At 36.9% G+C, this 25,466-nt stretch overlaps 1 protein-coding gene across 1 annotated transcript in view; it reads left to right on the top strand.

Annotated features, from left to right (window-relative positions):
• The window catches only part of LOC124760357 (collagen alpha chain CG42342-like), a 641,799-nt gene that overhangs the window by 399,546 nt on the left and 216,787 nt on the right, over positions 1-25,466 (top strand). The window contains exons 17-19 of the mRNA XM_047249099.1: positions 1,387-1,491; positions 15,393-15,437; positions 24,147-24,209. Coding sequence (XP_047105055.1) covers positions 1,387-1,491; positions 15,393-15,437; positions 24,147-24,209 — 213 coding nt within the window. The remainder of the gene's footprint in view (positions 1-1,386; positions 1,492-15,392; positions 15,438-24,146; positions 24,210-25,466) is intronic.

Here is a 25,466-nt window from a genome sequence, read left to right as displayed (position 1 = left end):
AAAGGCAGCAGATGAAACTCTTCAGAAAGAGATATACAGTCTTGTAAGTGAAGCATGGAGAAAGGAGGAAATCAGTTACAATTATTTCACTGCAGGAAAAGAACTCTAAAAGGAGCTGAAGCAGTTATAGCGGTATATCTCTGCTAACTGTTCCATACAAAATACTATCATGAATAATTCTTGATAAGCTGAAGTCTTATGCTGAAGACATTGGTCTAAGCTATCAGTCAAGTTTTCAGGCAGAAACATCAACTGTGGATCAAATTTTCACCATGAGACAAATCTTGGGGAACTGCTGTGAATCCAACCTATGCATCCGGATAACATCCATAGTTCTCTCAAAGGCGTATAGTAGTATACGCAGGTTAAGTATTTACAGCATCCTGAAAAAGCATGGTAGACAAAGAAAGTTAATCAACTTGGTCAAGGTGTGTGCAGCAGAGGTGAGAGCCAAACTCGAATACTAGGAGGAACTGTCAAAGGAATCCTCCTTTGGTCCTCGAGAAAGTAATTCAAGAAATGAAAACAGAGGGCAAAGGGATGAAGCTTAATGCAAAGACACAGACATTGAGATATGCAGATGACATTGCAGCCAAAGTGGAGTCAGAGGAAGAGGTAGCAGAAATTATAATGGACTTAGCCGAGAATGTCAGTGAGATTGGATTGAGGATTGGTGTGGAGAAGATTGAAGTGATGGAAGTACACAGAGAAGCCAATAATAATGCCCCACTACAGACAGGAGTGTGGAACATATCCAGAGTGGAATACTGTTGCTGTTAAGTAACTGTTAACTTGTTGTCCACATCAAGCTTTGTGCATTTTGTGTACATGATGTGTTCCTATACCACATGTATGTTTTCTGCACCAATAAATAACAAAAGATTGTATTTCCCGTAGTTAACTGGTAAGTAATTCATGCATGATTTCTTTTAGTTTCTGAACAATAAAAAATAGAGGGTTTTTTATTTTTATTTATTTATTTATTGAAATAGTAATTTCTTGAACCACCTCCACAGATTTTTCACTGCACTGCCACAGTGACCCATTGTTTCAAGAAAATAAGAATAAATTAAAGTAATAATCATCAGGCCAATATAATTTGGATAAAAAGCTGCCTAGGGGTAAAGGGAGTATTCTTGTGAAATTGGTAGAGTTATTCATATTAAGATATTGTTATGAAATTTATCACTTTCCCTACCCACAGTAGAAATTTTTGTGTAATTGTATGAATATTGCATACATAATTATTCATACATAGGGTTATGTTAAATCTGAAAGGAAATTGTCATGAGAAAGGTATTAAAAGGTGGAAAACCTACTTATGGAAAATAAATTCTTTACCAGGAACTAGGACACCAGCTTTGAAAAACATTTTTGCTGTTGCAGGTAATTGGTCCTCCAGGCCCTCCAGGTCCAGCTGGCAGCCCAGGTCTCCAAGGACCCCCAGGGATCAAAGGGGATAGGGGAATGGATGGAACAAAAGGAGAGCCTGTAAGTGCTTTCACTGTCTATATGTATGTCAGATATTTCTTTCATCAACCTAAATATAGCTTCAGCATAATTAAATGATTATGTTGTATCCATTGTCTGATGAAAAATATTTGCCCTGGATTTATGACAATATGACCAGTATTCATACAAATACTACTTCTAACTAACAGTGAGTTTCCTTTTGACTTTATATATCTTAGTATTCCATCAGAAATTAGCAAGTACAGGATTCTGGAATTCTGTTAACAATTGCCCTCCATACTTTTTGACAGATTTCCAGTGCCATTGAAGAATCTGGATGTAACGTTGGATGAGCACTTTAGCTGGGCAGAGAATAGTGTCACCTTGTGCGAGAAGACTTACATGTGCCTCTGTGCCCTCAAAAAGTTTCAGAATATATATCCATAGGATGTGAAATGTAAATTACCCAATCACCCATTCTACCAAACCTCCACTATTGTCACACATTTCTCTTGATGGGACATCCACGGCTGGTGTAAGTACCAGTTGTTATTGAAATGTCTGAATAAATTTTATTTTCCAAAAATGAAAGCACAAGCAAGTTTCAGGACAGCAATCCCATCTTCAGGTTCATCTGAAAAATTATAACTAAATTGTGACAACCACAAAATGTCAAATTCTTAAAAAGAATGCAGAACTTGCAATGATATTTAAAAAAATACAACTTATAGGTACAGAATGTCCAACTAATAGACGTTAATATACAGATTCTGTGGTTAGTAGCATGTAAGCAGAAAATTCGTCTCATACATTCCTAGGCCGGACAGAAAACCTCTCCAAAAGCAGGGCAGCCTACATAAAAACACATTAAACCCCATTTATAAAAAGTGCGACTGCTGCAAATAAAATCAAAAGATCAACTATTAATGACTCTACATCACATGAACCACAACACTACTTATAATATATTAAAAACAAAGATTCCATGACTTACCAAACGGGAAAGCGCTGGTAGATCGGCACACTTTCCCATTTGGTAAGTCATGGAATCTTTGTTTTTAATATATTTTTCCCATGTGGAATGTTTCTTTCTATTTTATTTATACTACTTTTAATGATATACAGTTAAGAGTGTGTCTAACATGTTTCTGCAAAGAGTGAAATAGCTGGACTTTCATGCACTGGAACCAGATAAAGAAAGAATACATAATCTTTGCACCTTCAGTCATCAGCATGTACACTGTAGTACCCTTCTATAAAGACTTCGGCTTATCAGTACTTACCAGCCACACACCAGTGTAAAAGTGCCAGGCGGTGGGCAGTATTGCCACCACATAAGCGGGTGCAATGCGTATGCCACCTCTTGGCTAAGCTCCAAACTAATATCCCCATTATCAGCATATCTAAAACTTCTAAAAATAGAACCACTGTCATCATGCTAATTCCAAACATCCACTATTATTACAAATAATATTGCATGCTGTAAACCAATTACAAAACCAACAGGTGTAACAAGAATTAGGTAAGTGACATAGCTCCTATCATGCCACTCTGGAAGTCATATGGCACATTATGACAGCACACACAAAATTGTCACTAAATTATACCCATTCCGACTTTTTAGTAAACTAAACCAATGGACCTAAATCAATAAATAACTTTTTAAAACCACCATCCTAACAAAGACCACATAAACAATAGCCATATGAATGAAAAAACAATAAAAAGCCACATATTAGGAATATTTGTTAAAAGTATAAGCAGTGAATTACCAGTTTATCTCCAACACCATCGCACCTGGTGCATGGTGTGTGTGTGTGTGGAGGGGGAGGGGCGGGGGGGGGGGGGTGACAACTTTAAAATCTTCAGTGGGTACCTTTGTTTTTTATTGCAGATTATGACTCTGTGGCAAAATCTACATATGTTTTGTCTGAAACATTTTCTTCATTTCACCAGAGATGGCGCTATAATCAGAGGAATAGCAATGGGTACACAATCATAATTTATGACATGCTACTCAATGGTCCTTGAAAATCCAATGACACGTGGGACCCCACCTCCATGCTGTGAGGGTAGAACAGGCCAGTATTTCATAACTTCTAATTGGAAACCCCATTTGCAACATTGTATTCCTGGATATGTCAAATAGGGGACTATTCGGCAAGCCACCACCATCGCCATCTAGCAAACTACGACATATCATAACAGGCAGTACACTGTGACTGAATCTCATGTATTGTGCAGACATTGAACAGATAATGGCTCTAAACATTACATTACTTGTGCAGTGTTTATTGCCTGCAGACCTGCCTATCATTTGCAGAATAGATGTGCAACTGGATGATGAATATTACAACAAAAGAAGAAAAAATTGAAATGATCGCAATTTATGGAGAATGTAGGAGAAATGCTGAGACTGCTGTTGCTGTGTATGCTGAGTATTTTCCAGAGAAAGCTCACTCTTGATCTATCTTTTAGAAGCCTCTGAACACTTTTATCTCTTATGGCAGCCTGTAAATTGAAAAAAGGAAACAAAAGAAATGTGTTACAAGAAAAGTTAAAGAAATAGCTGTAATAATGGCAGTGTACTGTAACCCATGGATAAGCATCTAACAATTACACCATGATTCCAGTATGTCCGTAGTTAATATTGTCACAATACTGCATCATCATAAGTATCATCCATACTTCGTGTCACTGCATCAAGAACTTCTTGATGCTGATTTCCATAATTGGGTAGTGTTTTGTGAATGGGCACATCAACAAATGCAACGACCCCCACATTCTTTGACATCGTACTACTTTCTGATGAGTCTACATTCACAAACCAAGGTAGCATTAACCAGCATAACATGTGGTACTGGATTGTAGATAATCCCTACTGGTTACAGCGAGTTGACCATCAACATCCTTGGTTGGTTAACGTATGGTTATGGGGAACAAACTCATTGATCCATATTTGATCAATGGCACATTGAATGGATGCAAATATTGAATGTTTTTGGAATAGGAACTACTGGTACTACTGCAAAATATTGCCATGGGTGTTCAACAACGTATGTGTTTTCAACATGATGGCTGCCCAGCCCATTATGCAATTGAAGCTCGGGCAGTATTGGGCTATGTTTACACTGGCCAGTGGGTTAGAGGAGGTGGCCCTATTAATTGACCTGCTAGGTTGTCAGATTTTATGTCACCAGATTTTTTTCTGTCTGGATATTTAAAAGATATGCTGTACCAGCAAGTGTCGACAGGCTGTGACAACATGGTCAACTGCATCAGAACTGACATCCCTGCTCATATGCTTCTGTCTTGTGTACAGTTATTTGAAATGCAGATCACTAATGTTATTTATGTTGGCAGTACTACTTTTGCCTCAAGCCATGGCCACAGTGCCATTGAGTAGTCCCCTGTTTGATATGTCAGAGGAATAGTATGTTGCGAATGGATTACCAATTAGAAGTTATGATACCGGACTGTCCTACCCTCATGGCATGAAGGTTGGGTCCCGTGTTCCACTGGGTATTCAAGGGCAATTAAGTAGCATGTCATAAATTATGATTGTGTATGCATTTCTATTCCTCTGATTACAGTGCCATCTGATTACAGTGCCATCTGATTACAGTGCCATCTGTAGTGAAATGAAGAAAATACCTCAGACAAAATTTATGTAGATTTTGTTATAGAATCATAATCTGCAATAAAAAGCAGGGTTTCAAAGTAGCTCCCTTAACCAATGCATGGGATGGAGTTGCAGGTCAAGTTTGGTATCATTGATGTCCTCCTCCAAGACAGACAAATTGGAATTATATCTTTTTCTGGTCTGATGTGTAGTTTTTGAGATATTTCAATGTATTCATTAAAATGAACACCCTGTATAGTTAGTGTGCATTCTGTATGTATATGTGGCATTTTTAGAAATGTCAGCACAAGTTCTGTTATTTTTAATTATTATTATTTTTTTAATACTATTTCCATGTTGTTGTTGTTGCTGTCTCCAGTCCAGAGACTGGTTTGATGCAGTTCTCCATGCCACTCTATCCTGTGCAAGCTTCTTCATCTCCCAGTACCTACTGCAACCTACATCCTTCTGAATATGCTCAGTGTATTAATCTCTTGGTCTCCCTCAATTATTTCCACCCTCCACCCTGCCCTCCAGTATTAAATTGGTGATCCCTTGATGTCTCAGAACATGTCCTACCAACCGGTCCCTTCTTCTAGTCAAGTTGTGCCACGAATTTCTCTTCTCCCCAATTCTATTCAGTACCTCTTCATTAGTTATGTGATCTATCCATCTAATCTTCAGCATTCTTCTGTAGCACCACATTTTGAAAGCTTCTATTCTCTTCTTGAATAAACTATTTACTGTCCATATTTCACTTCTATACATGGCTACACTCCATACAAATACTTTCAGCAACGACTTCCTGACTCTTAAATTTATACCCGATTTTAACAAATTTATCTTCCTCAGAAACGATTTCCTTGCCATTGCCACTCTACGTTTTATATCATCTCTACTTCTACCATTATAAGTTACTTTGCTCCCCAAATAGCAAAACTCATCTACTGCTTTAAGTGTCTCATTTCCTAATCTAATTCCCTCAGCATCGTCCAATTTAATTCGACTGCATTCCATTATCCTAATCTTGCTTTTCTTGATGTTCATCTTATATCCACCTTTCAAGACACTGTCCATTCTGTTCAGCAGCTCTTCCAGGTCCTTTGCTGTCTCTGACAGAATTACAGTGTCATCGGCAAACCTCAAAGTTTTTATTTCTTCTCCATGGATTTTAATTCATATCTAAATTTTTCTTTTGTTTGCGTTACTGCTTGCTCAATATGCAGACTGATAACATGGGGGATAGGCTACAATCTTGTCTCACTCTCTTCCCAACCACTCCTTCCCTTTCATGCCGCTCGACTTTTACAACTGCCATCTGATTTCTGTACAAATTGTAAATAGCCATTCGCTCCCTGTATTTGACCCCTGCCACCTTCAGAATTTGAAAGAGAGTATTCCAGTCAACATTGTCAAAAGCTTTCTCTAAGTCTACAAATGCTAGAAATGTAGGTTTGCCTTTCCTTAATCTATTTTCTAAGATAAGTTGTAGGGCCAGTATTGCCTCATTTGTTCCAACATTTCTTTGGAATCCAAACTGATCTTCCTCAAGGTCGGCTTCTACCAGTTTTTCCCTTCATCTGTAAAGAATTCTTGTTAGTCTTTAGCAGCCGTAACTTATTAAACTGATAGTTCAGTAATTTTCACAACTGTCAACACCTGCTTTCTTTGGGATTGGAATTATTACATTCTTCATGAAGTCTGAGGGTATTTCGCCTGTCTGATACATCTTGCTCATCAGATGGTAGAGTTTTGTCAGGGCTGGCTCTCCCAAGGCTATCAGTAGTTCTAAGGGAATGTTGTCCACTCTTAAGACCTTGTTTCGACTTAGGTCTTTCAGTGCTCTATCAAACTGTTCATGCAGTATCATATCTCCCATTTCATCTTCATCTACATCCTCTTCCATTTCCATAATATTGTCCTCAAGTACATCGCCCTTGTATAGACCCTCTATATACTCCTTCCACCTTTCTGCTTTCCCTTCTTTGCTTAGAACTGGGTTTCCATCTGTGATCTTGATATTCATACAAATGGCTCTCTTTTCTCCAAAGGTCTCTTTAATTTTCCTGTAGGCCGTATCTATCTGACCCCTAGTGAGATAAGCCTCTACATCCTTACATTTGTCCTCTAGCCATCCCTGCTTAGCCATTTTGCGCTTCCTGTCGATCTCATTTTTGAGTCATTTGTTGACTGGAATACTCTCTTTCAAATTCTGAGGGTTGCAGGCCATCCCTGCTTAGCCATTTTGTGCTTCCTGTCGATCTCATTTTTGAGTCATTTGTTGACTGGAATACTCTCAAATTCTGAAGGTTGCAGGGGTCAAATACAGGGAGAGAAAGGCTATTTACAATTTGTACAGAAATCAGATGGCAGTTATAAGAGTGGAGGGGCATGAAAGGGAAGGAGTGGTTGGGAAGGGAATGAGACAGGATTGTAGCCTATCCCCCATGTTATCAGTCTGCATATTGAGCAAGCAGTAAAGCAAACAAAAGAAAAATTCAGAGTAGGTATTGAAATCTATGGAGAAGAAATAAAAACTGTGAGGTTCGCCGATGACATTGTAATCCTGTCAGAGACAGCAAAGGACTTGGAAGAGCAGTTGAACGGAATGGACAGTGTCTTGAAAGGAGGATATAAGATGAACATCAACAAAAAAAAAAGAAATGATGATAATGGAATGTAGTCAAATTAAGTTGGGTGTTTTGCTATTTGGGGAGCAAAATAACTGATGATGGTCAAAGTAGAGAGTATATAAAATGTAGGCTTGCAATGGCAAGGAAAGCGTTTCTGAAGAAGAGAAATTTGTTTATATCGAGTATAGATTTAAGTGTCTGGAAGTCGTTTCTGAAAGTATTTGTATGAAGTGTAGCCGTGTATGGAAGTGAAACATGGACGATAAATAGTTTGGACAAGAAGAGAAAATAAGCTTTCAAAATGTGGTGCTACAGAAGAATGCTGAAGATTAGACGGGTAGATCACATAACTAATGAGGAGGTATTGAATAGAATTGGGGAGAAGAGGAGTTTGTGGCACAACTTGACTGGAAGAAGGGACCGGTGGGTAGGACATATTCTGAGGCATCAAGGGATCACCAATTTAGCATTGGAGGGCAGCGTGGAGGGTAAAAATCGCAGAGGGAGACCAAGAGATGAATACACTAAACAGATTCAGAAGGATGTAGTTTGCAGTAAGTACTGAGAGATCAAGAAGCTTGCACAGGATAGAGTAGAATGGAGAGCTGCATCAAACCAGTCTCAGGACTGAAGACCACAACAACAACAACAACAACAACAACAACAACAACATATCATTAAATTCCCACCTTATTGCAGTTTCTTCAGTTTTAATCTACAGTTCATAACCAATAGATTGTGATCAGAGTCCACATCTGCCCCTGGAAGTGCCTCACAATTTAAAACGTGGTCCCTAAATCACTGTCTTACCATTATATAATCTATCTGAAAGCTTCTAGTGTCTGCAGGCCTCTTCCATGTATACAACCTTCTTTCATGATTCTTCAACCAAGTGTTAGCTATGATTAAGTTATGCTCTGTGCAAAATTCTATCAAGCGGCTTCCTCTTTCATTCCATACCCCCATTCCATATTCACCAACTATTTTTCCTTTTCCTGACTATTTGCATAGTCATCACAATTTAGTTGTAATTTTTCAGATGCACTGAAGATGGGAGCATTGTCCTGAAATCTGGTTGTGCTTTCCTTTCTGGAGAATAAGTTTTATTAGAACTGCAGCAGGTGTTATCAATAGTGAACTCCACTGTTGAGAAGTAATCCAACATGGCATGAGTACTGGAAACACAAGATGTTTAGAACTAACCATGAATGCATGCATGCATTACATCTGCAATCTTTTTTTATATGACCATGTCAGTATTTCATACGCCCAGTTCAGGTGGATGCAACCAGAGGAGTTATATGACTGCCACACACTGTGCTTATTTTACTAGCTCCTTAGACCACAAGTGTCCCAGGATCTCACATCATAAATGAAACACATCTCAAGCCATCATAATTAGATCTGAACTTCTCACTTATCTAGTATCCTAGCTGTGCCCATTCATAATATAGAAAAATTTGAAAAATCCTTTGCTGTCCACCTCTGAAGAAAGCTACCCTACATTTTGTGTACATTTCAGTGATCTACTGTGTTTAAGAAGAAGTTGAAGAACTTTCTTTTGTCACCCTCATAATGTTTACCAAAAAGTTAATGATAGTCAACTCTCCCTCTTTGAAATAGTAAAACCAATACTCCTGTTTTGTCCCAGTTATGCTTCCTTGTCTTTTCTTTTCTATCCAGAGTCATGTCACGTTCTTTTCCCTTATATTCATTAACTGTGTGTTTTCACATACTTCTTTCTCTCCCTCCTCCACCCCTTTCTCTCATGCCATAGCTGCTTGCTCTGATAATTAAAAACTACCTTACTGTAATTTCTAATAATTGTTGCACTTATCACATATGAATATAAACCATTTGTGTGTTTTTACTCTGTATTATTGTAAGGGAAGGGCAACCACTCACCTATAGTGGATCAATGCATGGAGCTCAGTAACTCATAGCAGAAAACAGCATTCCCGTGGCCATGGAGAGCACAGTTGTTTGTCTGTGTAGTTGTATGTATTAATGCTTGTACTATCGCAGGAACTAGAGCTAGTGCTCCAGAGCTGGTGTGAATGTTGTTTTCTGTTATGTGTTAGTGTGCTCCATGCTTTGATCAACTATAGGTGGGTTGTTGCCTTGCCCGTATTTTGTGTGTTGCTCCACCCAGGAATTTTCACTGTTGTTATCTGTACTATTATAATTTTTACTTTCTAAATGTGGTACAAGATGCTGCCATAGTAGTGTGTCATGTAAAATATGTAGAATGTGTGGTTAGATGTAAGAGAGGGCTTCATGGGCCTAATCTTGCCAGATTAAATGAATCAATAAATAAATAAGTAAAGTTAGGATATCTTGAAAGACTTAGGGCAAAACTGATAGTCAGGATCTTTCTTATTGTGACCTTCAAAGGTACTTTTCATTTATATTGTCTAATGTAGCTTTCATTTACTGTTGATGTTACATAAGTGTTGCTGCTGCTAATAAGTTAAGGAATAATTTACCAGAATTGCAGTTAAAAACTATCAGCATAGACAAAGTAAATATAAAGCTGCAAGTTGTGCATAGTTTTGTATTCATATAGTTTATGTGTGCACAGAAATTACAGATCATAGGCTGTACCATAAAGCAAGGCGTTTGGGATTTAAAATATTCCAAATGGAAGCACCAGCAACATCTATTCTCCAGTAAAGTGAACTAGAGACAAAGTTAAATGTTAATTTTCCTCATCATGAAATAAGAATGCAAGATTTCCTTTTCCAGGGCGTATAAGCAGACAAGGAAAATAAATTCCTGGATCTTTCCCAGGTTTCCTGGTTAAAAATGCAGTTTTTCTGTGTGAAAATACACTTTCTCTTAGTTAAGTAACAGTACATTTTCCCCTAGAACTGTATAACTCATCAATTCTTTGAATGGTTAAGGTTTTATACCCTGGCACAGAACTTCCTGGCACTTTGGAAAACACATTTTGGAACGATCTTTGATGTGCAAAAAACACATTTTGGAATGATCTTTCATGTGCAACAACATGTACGCTGCATATTTTTGTATATTACAGAAGTGTATTTTTGAACTCCACCAAATACAGGATGTTAGTTTCTGAAGCACTAAAATTGAGATTGCGATGTGATTTTGTAAGCCAGTTATAGCTCATGTCACGTGAACATGCCAGCCAATGATAGCAGATATTCAGAGCCTAGGACATGCGATCTAATCAGCCAATAGAAACGTCACTGTTAAGTAGCATGAACACGGAAGTAGGAAATGTTAATGATTTAAATTAATATACATTGTCCAGCTACAAGATAAGCTAAGCTTTCACATATAATATTGATCATTTTTAGTGTTTGTCACTCTTGAAGATATATCAGACAAATGTGCAAGTAAAATTTTAAATAATGATGTAAATATCTGGTCTTCTGGCCTCGATCTTATTCTAAATGGCTGGCCCTCAAAGTGTTCAGCTTTAAAGTCAAATGCTCTATGATTTAAGAAATTCAAAGCATGTTCACACCCATAACATAATTCATCTTATGTAAAATGAAATTTACTTTGAAAGTAATGCTTTTAAATCCACCATTCGCAATATTTTCCCACGACCTGAGACAAAGTTAAATGTTAATTTTCCTCATCGTAAAACAAGCATGCAAGATTTTCTTTTCCAGGGTGTATAAGCATGTGCAGCTACGATGATGTAGGAAGCCCTTATATTCATACATATATAGCATTAAGAGATCTTACATCATAAACGAAACAGGACATCAGAGGATTGGAATTTCGTAAACTGCACTAAAATGCATAATTCCACTTAATGTGCACCGTCATATGTCCAGATTCACTAAGAAGTGGACCTCAGCCTGATATTAAGCTTTGCAGTGTGGTTTGCAGGATGAAAATTTTCTTGGAGTGCCAGAACTGTATTATCTCATGTTTGGTTCTGTATTATACTATAATGCCTTATGTGCCAGAAGATAAAAATGTGCACTTGAAATTCAGCAAAGAGTTGACACTAACCAATAGTGTATCAAATAAATGAACTGTCTCTGCAGAAAAGATTAATTAAAATTAATTTCTTTAGCATATTGACAAAAATAACTTCATTGTTCTGAAACGTTAATTAATTGCCTGACTGCCAAAAACCTGGAAATAAAATAAAATCAGAAAACTGAAACTCATAACATGTTTTAGGCTTTCATACATAGGTGAATGTAGTTTAATGCACTTGATACATCACAGCCACAGAAATCCATTTTGTTTTCATTTGATGTGAGAGCTGTAAATGAAGAGGAAACAGCAAAATCACTAAACATAAACACAGGTCGTGTGGAGACTACCCCTCTCGCGCCTACAAATCAGACTGCTGTGTGCATGCACGAATCTGGCAGCTTAGCCATGCCAGAGAAATTTTTCTGGGTACCTTCTGGCTGCTTGTTGCTATTGCTCATACAGCTAACAGCTGCACATCAAGTAGCCAGAAGTTGAAGAAGGTACTGCTCATATGAGACTCAACTGTGCATTTGCATGAGCCCACTGGCAACCACTCAAATAAACTGAATGTAAACTGTTGTGATGTCATACTAAATGGAAGCAGTCTGTTGTTACGAATAATTCTGTAGGCTTCATCCTAAAGTGTTTGACACATTTTACTGTTGGCAGATGCTTGTGTGTGCACCATCCTTTGTTGATGTAGAAGGCACATTTCCTTTGCAACTTAAGTTCTATTTTTTTCCCCCTCATATACATTTTATTGCTGGAGTATTATTCTGCAGTTGCAGGCTAAAGAAAAAATTCTTTCTTAGAGTATCAGTTCTTACCAACCAAAACTATAAAAATTTAACTGAAACTGAAAGAATGAAAAATTCCCAGAATCCAAAAAAATTTCTGGATTTTTTCCAGATTTCTCTGTTATCCCAGGGTGTTTACACTGTGTTTATGTTTAATGAGTATCTTAAATTACACTGATCAGTTATGACCACATTATGACCACCGACCAACTGTCAGTATAAACCAATCCAGGCAATAGCAGTGTCATCTGGAGAGGAATGACTGCTAGTCGGACATACACACGGTGCATGTAGTATCAGTGTCTGTGTGTAGAATGGGGAAGGCACACAATCTATTTGAGTTTGACCGTGGGCAGATTGTGATGGCCCGGAGGATCAGCACAAGCATATTGGAAATTGCATCACTTGTTGAGTGTTTGAGGAGTGCTGTGGTGAGCATCTTCAAAAGTGGTTAAAGCGTATCCAGATGTCATGGGGTTTGTGATGGCCTGGGGGGTCAGTGGAAGCATTTTGGAAATTGCATGACTTGTTGGGTGTTTGAGGAGTGTTGTGGTGAGCATCTTCAAAAGTTGTGAAACCATATCCAGATATCATGGGGTTGGGTGGCCACCCATTGTTACAGATGTCAGATGTCGTAGTCTGGGCAAACTGGTAAATCAGGACAGGCACTGAACCAGGGTGGAACTAACATCATACTTGAAACTTTAATACTGAGCAGAGTACAAGTGTGTCTGAACACACAGAGCACTGAACATCCCTAATGGTGGGCCTCTGCAGCCAACGACCCATGGATCTACCAATGTTAACTCCATGACATTGGCAACTGTGGCAGAAATGGGCACATGGCTGCCGGCTTTGGACTTTGGCATAGTGGCAGAGTGTTGCATGGTCTGATGAATCATGATATCCTCTCCATCATGCCAACGGAAGTGTGCAAATCCATGTTCTTCAAGAGCAACAGCTCATGGACACCTTTACTGCCGGATGGAGATAAGTTAGTGGGGAAATTGACATGGGTCCAGTGCAGCTCGTGCAAGGCACCAAGACAGCCAAGGAGTATCAGACACTGGTTGCACACCACGAGTTTACGTCTCTGCATGATGATCATATTTCCCGAAAGCAGTGGCATTTTTCAGAAAGATAATGCACCATGTCACAAGGCTAGGAGTGTGATGGAATGGTTCAAGGAACACAGTGGTGAGATCCAATTGATGTTCTGGCCCTGCAACTCACCAGATCCTAACCCTATTGAATAAGGTGTCAGAGCTCATCATCCCCTCCTTGGAATTTACATGAATTAGGTTACTTGGGTGTGCAGAGGATGTGACGACTCCCTCCCATGACCTACCAAGGCCTCATTGCATCCATGCAATGATGCATCACTGCTGTTACCCATGCCAAAGGTGGACGTATAGACTATTAGGTAGGTGGTCATAATGTTCTCACTGATCAGTGTAAAAAAAAAGCTACCAGTTTCAAAAAAGCTTGTACTTTCCCTTTTCTACTTCAGAAGCTACTACTAATCCAATAAAATAACCCTGAGGTGAATCTGAAGCAAAATTTTGGTAAAGTTACTCCACACAAAGGAGTTAAGTGATCGTAACATTTCCCAGTTGCTGTGTCACCTGTAGACCCTGGCTGGTTGTGCTCCCTCCTCACCCTTAAGGGTGTCCCTGTTTGAAAATGATAATGGTGATTTGCTTTCTGAAGTTGCTTGTTATGCATAACAGTAAATTAATGTGAGAAGGATTTCCAGGAAACATTAACTGAATAATCGACATAATTTTTCAGTTTGGTGATTTTATTTCTTGGATAGTAGTATATTGGCCCAAAAACTGAGTACTCCATCCAGTAGTTATCTTCTAGTTAACTCACTCATTTTGTAATGTGTATATTAACACTATATGGATCAAATGAAGATATAAAGAGAGAGGGATACACATAGATGGAGATGGAGATGTAGATGCAAGAAGTGATAATTATGTGAGAGCTATTTTATGAAAGGAGGCAACTTACAAGCAGTAAAGGAGAATCAAGGGGCTCATATGCACACAAAAGTGAGTGGAAGACAGCTTTATAAAAGTCACATCTCACAGAAAAGACATGATGAGAATAAAGAAAAAGAGTACAGTGAAATGCAAATAAATGGATGAGAAAAAAAAAAACATAAAGATAGTAAATGGAAAATTGGAGAGAGCATTTTTCTCTACCTCATGGAGCACTCAAGGCTAGTAGAGATACAGACTACTCCTGTATTCAGAATGTTTTTAAACTTTATAGTGGTACAACCAACCATCACTTATGGATGCTTTAGCACTGCTTTCGGACCATCTTTAAACTCTTATTTCTCTCTGTCATTTTTAGATTGGATGTCTGCTGTGATCTAGTTTTGTATCTAACCCTGTGTAAATGAGTTTTGTCATTAGCCACTTTTCTGCTTACATTTGCACCAGTTACATCATTTGCAGCATAACTTATCCAGGTCAACAATTTTATTTTTATCATTTGCTATTATTGTCAACCTCTTATTTTTCTTTGAGGTGCCCAACCTCTTAATATCATGAACTGATTTTCCAAAAGTCTCCCCTTTCCTTTCTGTGATATTTATTTGCCAAGAGAAAGAAGTATTTATTATTATTCTTGATATTTCAATGTGGATTTTGCATTGTTAGTATTTATTTTTAAATGTTTATTCCATGCTTCTGTGTCTTTTTATTCACAAACATCATATGAAAATACATATAGTCTGACTTTTCCCATTTCCCCTTCATTTATTGTATGTGGAATTTGTTTTCGTTATTGTAGATTATTTTACTGTGCTTTGACTTAAACTATTTTTATATATTAATTCTTTCAGACAAAAAGAAAATAATCTTGTTCTTTGTCTAATACATGTCATTACTTAATATTTTTTTTCAGGGAGAAAAGGGGTCAAAAGGAGATCCAGGACCTATGGGACTGCCAGTAAGTATTGATTCCATTATTTTAAGCTTTAACATGTTACAGGCACTTATTATGTTTATTATGAAGTGTAGAACTATTTATTTCCATAATATCAATTTGTGTATAGGGCCTTAGTTTCTGATGTTTAATGGATACTTTTGTCACAGCAGTAGTTTCTCTGTCATGTATAGTTAATAATTAATCGAATAAAACTTATATGTCAAAAATATTTTTTGTTCTGTACCTTACAGCAATCAATTTTTTTTTACATTTCTTCTTCAAGGTATGATGTTTCAAAAAAGGCGACAGGCACATAATGAGTACTTAGTAGTTCACATAGGAGACTGTTGCAAATGGACTTAAAGCCTGAAATGTGTCCTTTACTTTGCAGAAAAAGGTGTTGTAGGGGAGGCAGAATGAAAGATAGATTATTAGTCTGTGCTGTGCTTACATTCATAAAGTCAAATTACCAATGTAACTGAAAGAAAATTTACAAGTAGAGAATGTTCAAGCTAGCTTTCAGAACATGTGTATTACTTCTTCGTGGAGGGAAGAGGGATTAGTTGGGGAAGTCTGGAAATGTATGGGGGGAAGGGAGCAGTTCATTACTGGCCAGCCATTCTACTCCTTGTTATTATCAGTTTCCATGACTGAATATTCTTATTGATGAAGTGTTGTTTTCTTTCTTACAGTAGACCATTTTATTCATAAATTTGTGTAATAAAATTTAGATTGTAAGAAAGTATACAAAATTGCTATTTTTGTTATTTCCATTATCATTAGTTGCTGTCATAAAAACAATATATATTCAAACTCATTTGTATTGCCTCAGGGTTCTTCTCCTAGTTACAATAGCAAACAGATGAGATGGAGGTCTCAGCATGAAGATTATAATAGAAACCCAAATAAGTAACCATTGCAAAGGAGTTTTTGACAAACTGTTCAACCACTTACTCTTTAAATTATCTTCTCAAGAGACAGCATCTTGTTTGGTGCTGTTGTAAACAGTGAGAGGATACATTCCATTTCCTATTACTTGACTTCCTCTCTCTCTCTCTCTCTCTCTCTCTCTCTCTCTCTCTCTCTCTCTCTCTCTCTCTCTCTGATACTACTGGGTGGTTTTAAAGTGTGGATACTCACAGAAGTTCAGTGTGGGCTGTAACTATCATATGGTGGCAAAACATGGTAGATATTATAATACATTAATGCAGAATGGATTTACTCTGAATATGAGCATTAGAGATGTCAACGAGATGCTTTGCATTGCCAGATTTGTCCCTGGTGTCCAAAATTGGAACTAATTTTTTTCTAGCATAAATCAGTTCCACATTAACATATCTACAAGTTTTGCTGCCATAGGATGATTAAAGCCCACACTGGACCTCTGTGAGTAGCTACACTATAATTATAACCACTTTTTTATAGCCTCGTGTACAGTTACTTTCCATAAAAGCCTTGTTATATACCACTGGAGAAAACAGAAAAAGAAAAGTGCTGCAACCAAATACATTTATGCTTTTTTTCTTTCTTTCCGTGATACGTACCTAAATAGCCATAAAATTTTCAACTCTTCTTAGATGAAATAGGATCCTTCTTATTTGTATATATTTAGTGTCACATTTAAAATCTATGACTAACAATATTAGTCGCTTAAAAATGAAGATATCACTCATTGTGTGTTTTCACCAGTGTGTCATGTAACTCAGTCATGTTTTAGAATATCATGATGGTTGAAATATTTGGCAAGTTAACATTGTTTATTGGTCTAAGGTTCAAACCCAGATACTGACTTTTCATTGGCCTTAGTCTTATCAACTGAGCTGTCCATACACACTTTGCAGACAACTTCACAGCTTCCGTTTGCCCATAGTTTCTCTCCATTACTCATAAAATGTGGGTGTCTAGGTTCGAGACATGGATTAGTGCAAGCACATACTCAGTAAAGAATAAGAGGATTATATCTTGTCCTTGTAATTATTTGAAATGGACATTAACAGAAAGTGCATGAGCTGTAACATGAACAATTTTAGTTGTGTTGTGTTCATTGTGAAGTTATCATATGCTTAACATTAATTGAGAAAGAATAATGGATGAGAAGAGTCCTTACTAAATAAACTGCAAAAACATAACAGCTTACCCATGTGTCAGTAGACTGACACACACAAATAGAAGCTATAATATGTTAGATTATTGCATCCGGTAAATGAAATGGAAGATTCCAAGGAAGAGTATTTAGTAATTATCTGAGAGGAAGTTTACCTAAGATCCACATCCAATGGATACCCAACAAAATAATATAAAAATGAGTTAAAAATGACACAGACAGATGAGTTTTAGTTTCAGACAAGTCAGTATTGACAGAGAGGTCACAGAACAAATCAGAAATAAAGCAAAGTGTGACTGGATGAAGAAGCTTTGATTACATAAATATTGTAAAATTACTGAACAACTGAAGGTGATGAGAAAAATAAGAAAATATGATGGGCACACTAAAAACATGAAGATGCCCTCTAATGACACTGTAGGATATTCAGTGATGGGTAGGAATTCTAAGCACATGCTTTAGAGCAACTTTTCACAATTTTGAAATATTGGTGCATATGTGAAGGATCCAAATAATGAAATAGGTAAATGAAAAAGGTGTCATGTATAATGCATTATTAGTTGTCATTTCTGACTATACTCTGCCTGAAACCATACACACTTTTTATGATGTAGATGCAATACTTCATGGCTACTGCAAATAGAATCTGTTTTGAGAACTGGAACACCACTGGTGCAATGGCAGCACTGGTGAAATTTGATGATTGTGAAAAGCTAAACATCATCAGAAGTCAGATCAGGTGAGTAAGAAACATGAGAAACCTCTTCAAAAGTGGTTTATTGTAGAGGCCCATGTGTCACACCCAATAAGGTTTATGAAAGAGCACTTCTGCAGCGATTTTCCATTTTTGCTGGTAGGAACTTGTTTGTCATATTTTCTTGGGAGCTCACATCTGTCACCTTCTTGCTGTACACAGCACAATGAGTAAGAATTGTGCCAATGCTGTCCCAGAGCATCTTTTCAGTACTGCCCCTTACAAGAAATTGTGCCGGAGTTGGTGAGGTTGTGTGCCAACTTTGGAGGCAATGTCTTTCATGTTCAGTCAACAATTTCCTTCATGTTCATTCAGCAATCACAAAACATCTGGCTCCACTTATGTGACCATGTTGTCAGACTGGCTAGTGCAATGTCGAGAGTGTTTATCTCCTTTGTCACATGATGTTCTGTCTTCTTTAACTCTCACACCTACAGACACTTGTATTCTATGTTCATGATTTCATCACCACTAACATCACTCAAAAGGTGATGAATTTTAATAGGTGGAACACAAAACAACTTGAGAAAACAAGTGATTTCTTGCTGTTCTTGTAATGAAAACATTGTGATTCCTAATATCAGAAATATTCCTCAGTCTTGCAATGGCCATTAGAGTTCTGTTTGTCATACAGTGCTGACATCTGTGTCATGCATACACAGAGAGTGCCCACATATTTGTATTTGCCACTAGTCCTGAAGGGAAAAAATAATCAGAGACATTAGAACTTGAACCCATCTTTTATGCTGAGACTTTGAAGAAAAACAAATTGTTGCGATGTAAGAAGATTACTGGTTAGGGTAGATCACATTTTAGCATGTATCTTAAAGAAGCTACCACACAGTTTCCCTCTACTTATGTTATACTTTACTTGTCTGAATTTTACCCAGCTTCTCCAAGCTGGGTGAAATTCAGGCAAGTGAAGTATAACATAAGTAGAGGGAAACTTTTATGTTTTGTGTTTTAAGTGACTTGTACCATATTTGTAAGCCTGATCGACTATTTGGATCGAGAATGTGGATCTGACAAGATAGATCCTTATACGAATAGCTTTTTTGTCTATCTATGCTCAATTACTTTTGTATATAAAAATGAAAAATGCAAACTGAGAACACTTCATGAATGTTTTTTCAGATTAATGAATAGTTCAAATGTACAAGACCATGAGCAGATGGCCCTGCTCTAGACACCAATATTTTAGGAAACAAATAATTTAATGCAGTAACTGTCACAATCTAGATGTCGTTAACTTGGTGAGAGTCCGATTTACTTGGGTACATGTTAATGCCAAATTAAATATTTCTCCCGCCAAAAAACAACCACTTGATTGTGAAACATACTTTTCTCTCAAGTCTTGGTATCCCAGCTTCCCCATCTCCTCTGTTATCTCCTTCATCCTTCATTTACTTGTTCTTGTTTGGCCATTTAAAGAGCACATAGAAACTTGAGTTGACTTTATGCTTCTTGCTCTTCTTGCCTTCTGAAAAGTGTTTCATTGCGTCATTATAGGTCTGTTGTCTTTCTGGTGTCCAAACATTTTTATTTTTCATGTTAGTTTTGGTCAGTTGTTTGAATGTGTAGTTATGAGTCTTCATCTTCTGAATTTGTGTAGGTCATGTAGTTGCCAGTGTGTGAACAGTGACATCTGTGAAATCATTTTGAGTGTCATTTAGTGATCATACCTCAATTTATTGGGTCCCATTTATGATGTGGCAGTTTTTCTTGCACAGTCTTGAGTCATATAATTTGCATTACATGTCTGTCAAGTTTCTGACTTTTCAATGTAACTAGATTTTTTGGCCAGGAAACATAGTGCTAACATAGTGCTCTTGAGCCTTTTCACATCCGAATAACATCAGGTCCTTGTGTTCATATATTTTCCTCAATGTCTGTTGTTTTGTTTTCATAATGGCATTCACACTTATGATTAATAATGATGTCTTAACTGCATAGCATACTTCTGGGAGAAGAATTGTGTAATAGTGGCAATATTTGGTTTTGGTGGAAGAGGATTTCTTATTGTGAATTTTCCTGTGATGATACCGATTTTACACACCTTTTCTACATTGATTTTATTGGTGTAATGTTATTTTCATTGTTCCTGATAGTGTCATCTAAGTGATTCAAATGTTTAACCAATGTATGTTGCCTCAAGAAGTGTCTCAGTTCATGCTTGAAGTACATGTTGTGCATTTTCTCATAAGATATTTGGAGGCCAATTTTGATAGCAGTCTCGTGCAACTTCTCAAAGGCATGTTGGTTTCATTGTGAGTCCAGGTAATTATTGCTAGGTCATCAGCAGAAGTGTAGCTTGTGGTATTTATGTGTGCCCCCCCCCCTCCCCCTTTAGTTCTGCAATCTTTTGATGAAGTTTCCTGGGGGTGTGGGATCCAGTACTGCAAAGTGGCAAATGAGAAATGCCTCACTAATAATTCACTTTATTTAATTGTTTGTAAAAATTTTCATCTTTCGCCCTTTAAAATGTCTTTTCATTTTCCTTCCCATCATCTATTTTTTTTCTTTTACAAGAAGGCACTAATTCTTTTGCTACTCTTGAACTACTGACCGTCTTGTCTCATTCCAACTTTTCTATCTTTCTATATCGTGATTGCTGTTTCATTGTTAACTTGTGATTCTTCATCTCCTGCTCTGTCCCTATTGATTCAAATTCCTGGTTTATTTCCCTATTTACTCAGTTTTATCCATCTCTTTTTCATTATTTTTCTTGGGAATATGTCATCAGTTTCAAAAACTAATGAATTCTATTGCCTCTTTTTCGGTCTTCTATCCCAATTTTTAACTAACTTTTTGTATGTGACAAAGGAAGATAGAGGAAATGGTTTTTCCTTGTAATAACTTGAAAAGTGACATTGCTTCCAAAAATATATCTAACTGTAATGTAATGAAAATATGATTGTTGTAAAGGTTTTATGAAAATGGTTTTAGTAAACAGTAACAATACTAAAAGGAAACCCATTTAAATTTTTAAATTTTTAAGTTGGTTCAATCAGTTTTAGTTTTATCAGTCATACATGAAATGATCAGCAATGTTAACTGCACAATTCAAAGAAAGAAATTTGTTCACTCTACCAGTCTCCAATTGTAATAACTAAGTTAAATACTTGCTACTTGAACTATAAAAAAAATGTAAAAATTGTATAAATGTTTGAAATCAGATATGCCCAAGAGTGACCGGGGGGGGGGGGGGGGGGGGGGGGGCTGGAACTGGAATCCATGAGCAACACCACAGCAACATGTGAAATTAGGTTGATTATTCTTATTGACATAATGTTGTCTACTTCTCCAGTACTTCGATACCAGTGTCTATTAGTACTTCAGAAGGGACATCTACATTGCCTACCTCATGGACCATGATGTTTTCAAAATGGGGATTTTCATTTATAATAGAAGAGAACATGTTAAAAGTAAATCATTAATCTACCTTATAAATTTAACCTTACAATAGAACAAAATGAATAACACTGAACATAAATGAAATTTGTGTAAACAAATTAATATATTAAATGAGGATGGCCAAAGTAGAACTGACTTGACTAATGTTAAAAGTCTGACATGAAACAAGTTCAACTACTTAATGAACAGGAGAAATGCTCTTTAATGAAAATGCTGGAAATGGTTACCATTCATGCCAAACCAATGCTGTGTATGATTTATTAAAATTTCAGGAACAATGTGTGTAGCAGCTTAGCCTGAGGGGTGACAGCCATGTTTTCAGTATTCTGCTAAAGCTCTTCCAGTGAGGGGGTTATTTAAGTGTACCTGACTCTTCAACTTACGTCACAGACTAAGAGACTATTTCTGATGTTATTGTATTGGTGTGAATCGTCCTATTGTACAACAGATGCGTAAAGTAAGGTTGGCTTTATTATAAGAGAGCTTTGTCATTTGGGGTATCTGTTCTTTGTAACCACAAATTTTAAAATCAAAAAGTATAGACAAAATGTTGAGTGCTGTAATGAACACAAGTCTTGGCTTGCAGAAGTATATGGCATGGATATCATTAAGACTGTTTTCTTCTTTTTTTGTCCTGCTCATTTTCTTTATAGTAAAATGGGAAAGTGTGCTTAAGGAAAGGAGTACACTGATCTTGAATGTTATTTGGTGTTAGAAAAAGCTGATCATATGGCATTGACAGCTGGGAGTCTGCACCTAGGGAAGTTTGGCAGTCAAGTTGACATCACACTGAGTAGCTTGTGTATTGATGATGATGAAATGGTGATGAGGACAACACAATACCCAGTCCCTGAGTGGAGGAAATCTCCAACCCATCCAGGAATCGAACATGGACCAATTGCATGGCAGTCAGACACACTGACCACTCAGCTAAGGGGGCAGGCATTTAGTTTTAGCAAGTGATAAGGCAAGGAGGCATAATGCTGCTTGATGAGAGTATATGCACGTCATGTGTATCTGTGAAAGTATAAGTTATCAAACAGTCAGCTATGTGGATGAAGACAATATATTACAGTTGTTTTTAATTCTTAATATTTGTAGCGTGAGCCTGTAAAGTTGTAATGAATTGATGTCATTAAGAAAACTTAGAGGCTCACTTACTACTTACAATCATTGTTCTGCTTTCAGATGAAAATTTTGCTTGTAGCATAGAGTACACTGAAAAGAACCATTCTTTCATGTTTCAGTGCCAGTTAAATGCTGAATTATATTTTTATTTTATGAGATAAAGTCTTCCATTGATCCTTGCAAACATGCATTGTTGTCTGGGAGAAACCTCCAGTATCATGGGCTGTGTTTCATTATCCAGACTGAATTGGTCTGACATTCTTAGGAGTAATTATTTGGTAGAGGCTTACTTAGCCCCATAATTAGACAATTATCCAGGGCTGTAGCCAGCCAGCCTTTGGCATGTTCTTCTTCCAAGAAACGGTATTCCATCATAATATACAGAGTGTTTCTGTGAACTCTTCAAAAGTAGTATTGAGGCTCATTCTCATTGCATTTTTAACTTGGACCAGAAGAGATATTCTGGTTGCCTAAACAAACAAGTATTACACACAGATGACAAATGTTTGGGTTTGAGGGTTGACATATCAGGTAATTGCATTATTTTTATGTATTTTCTCACAACAGTGAGATGTCTGTTTAAAAAATATTGGTTTTCAATGTCTAAGTTAATGAAAATAGTTGTTTCAACTGTTGCTATTTTTGGTTAATTTGGATGAGAAAATTCACAGCAGTATCCAGCTTTGACAATGATACACTTGTCAAAAAATATATGTGCCAGCTGGCAACATGCTCTTTACAGCACATAGTCTGTGCATTTCGCATTCTGCAGGTACATCATGAAAACCTACAATTTCAATTGAACTTTAATTTTTGCACCACAAGCAAGCTTGCTATTACTTATCTTTATATTTCATGGTTCTTGCTATGTCCAGTATGACAGTACTATGAGAGCTTAAGTGATGATTTTCTTCTTTCTGAATCTTAACTGAGGCATTGCCTGAAGGTACATCCAATCACTTAGAAACAAGTATTCACATTTAACTTTTTTTCTTTCATTTAAACTACTTTTCAATGATTGTAGAACTCTTTTAAGAAACAGTACTATTGCTAATACAATTTATTTATCATCTTGTCTTATTAACTTATTAAATTCATTGTTATAAGCAATTATCTCTTTCCTGTGTTTCTAAAAGATGTCAGTATTATGTCTGGAGTTACACAGCTTGTTAAACTTAAATCATTTATGAGAAGTAGAGGTGGCATTCTTAAGAAATGAATTCAAAATGATTTGTTAATGTCGCATATCAGAACAGAAAGACCATTTGATACAAACAAAGAACAATATTCTGACACTGGTCATTAAGGTATTTACCATTATTGTCTTCAGGGCCCAATGGGACTCCGTGGAGAGCCAGGTCGACCTGGAGATGTTGGGAAGACGGGAGGCACGGTAAGGTCTACACATTCTTAGACTGGTTGGCAGCGCAGCCATCTACTGCAACTAACAGCCACACAACTCATTCAGTGCCTCAAGTCTTAACATACAGTCAGCCAGTTCCTGATGCTTGCTTGGAGGTGCCGGTTTGTACCTTGCCCACACTCTCCTGCAGACTCAACAAAGTTGATGCACATGGGCAAAAACATTAACCAGTTTATTGAATATTTATTTGTTAACAGAGAAGCTGGCTAAAGAAGGTTGGTGTGTGTTTAGGCATGTGTATGTTAGTTTTGTAATACTTGATTTTGGTACACACAGATCAGTGAAACAATGTTTGTCGTATGGTCCGAAAACAGTATTTCTTCAAATGAGAGCCGGTTTGCATTGTACTTCATGACAGATTATATTCAGAAGTAGCCAGTACATGTATATATATTTATATGAATATTATATTTCAGTATATTACTAATATAAATATGTGTGTGTATATAAACAGAGTTGCTCCAGTTGTGAAGATGTGGCAGACAGTGCTTAAGAAAAGAATTTTGTACAATTTAATATGGCTACTTGAGAGACTGTGACAGTGCTAGCCAGTGAGTTTGTGTGCCAATAAATTCATTGATGTACGGCTATCATATCTGTAATAATATGAGTCAAAATTTTGTTTTCATAATATTTGAAACTATTGTTCATCTAACAAGCAAACTGCAAAAAATGAAGTTTTCAACATCAGTCACACTGCATTTTGAAACTAAAATGTTATTTAACTGTCAGTTGTTGCATTTGAGGGTACTCTCCAGAAAAGAGTACGTTTCACAGTTTCCCTTTCTAGGCCTCAAGGGATGCACTGTTGTTGATCGTAACTGACATGTCATAAAAAAATTACAAAACCATAATTACTTGCTCCAGATGTTTTTGGAATATATTCTGCATATTTACTTCAGTGTAAAATGTAATCCAGGTGTATCTGGAAAGTAGTGAGGTGGAGATTCTATTGACAGAATATTTTTTATGTACAAACAGCGTAAAAAGTTCCTTTCTTTAAACCTGGCAGTATTATGTACAGGAATATCAGTAATTCCATTCCACAAACATACTCCTAAAAATTCTAAAAATAATCGTGCAAAATTTATCAAAATGCTAAAAGGATATGTCGTCCATTGTTGGATTTGTCATGCGGTAACATTGTGACAGCATTTAATTAGAGAGACATTTCTCTCATAAACAATCTAATGAACTACTGTTTACTGATATGATGACAAGGTAAAA

The sequence above is a fragment of the Schistocerca piceifrons genome, chromosome 1 (assembly GCF_021461385.2).
Source record: "Schistocerca piceifrons isolate TAMUIC-IGC-003096 chromosome 1, iqSchPice1.1, whole genome shotgun sequence".
NCBI lineage: Eukaryota > Metazoa > Arthropoda > Insecta > Orthoptera > Acrididae > Schistocerca > Schistocerca piceifrons.
This window is presented reverse-complemented; position numbering and strand designations above follow the sequence as displayed.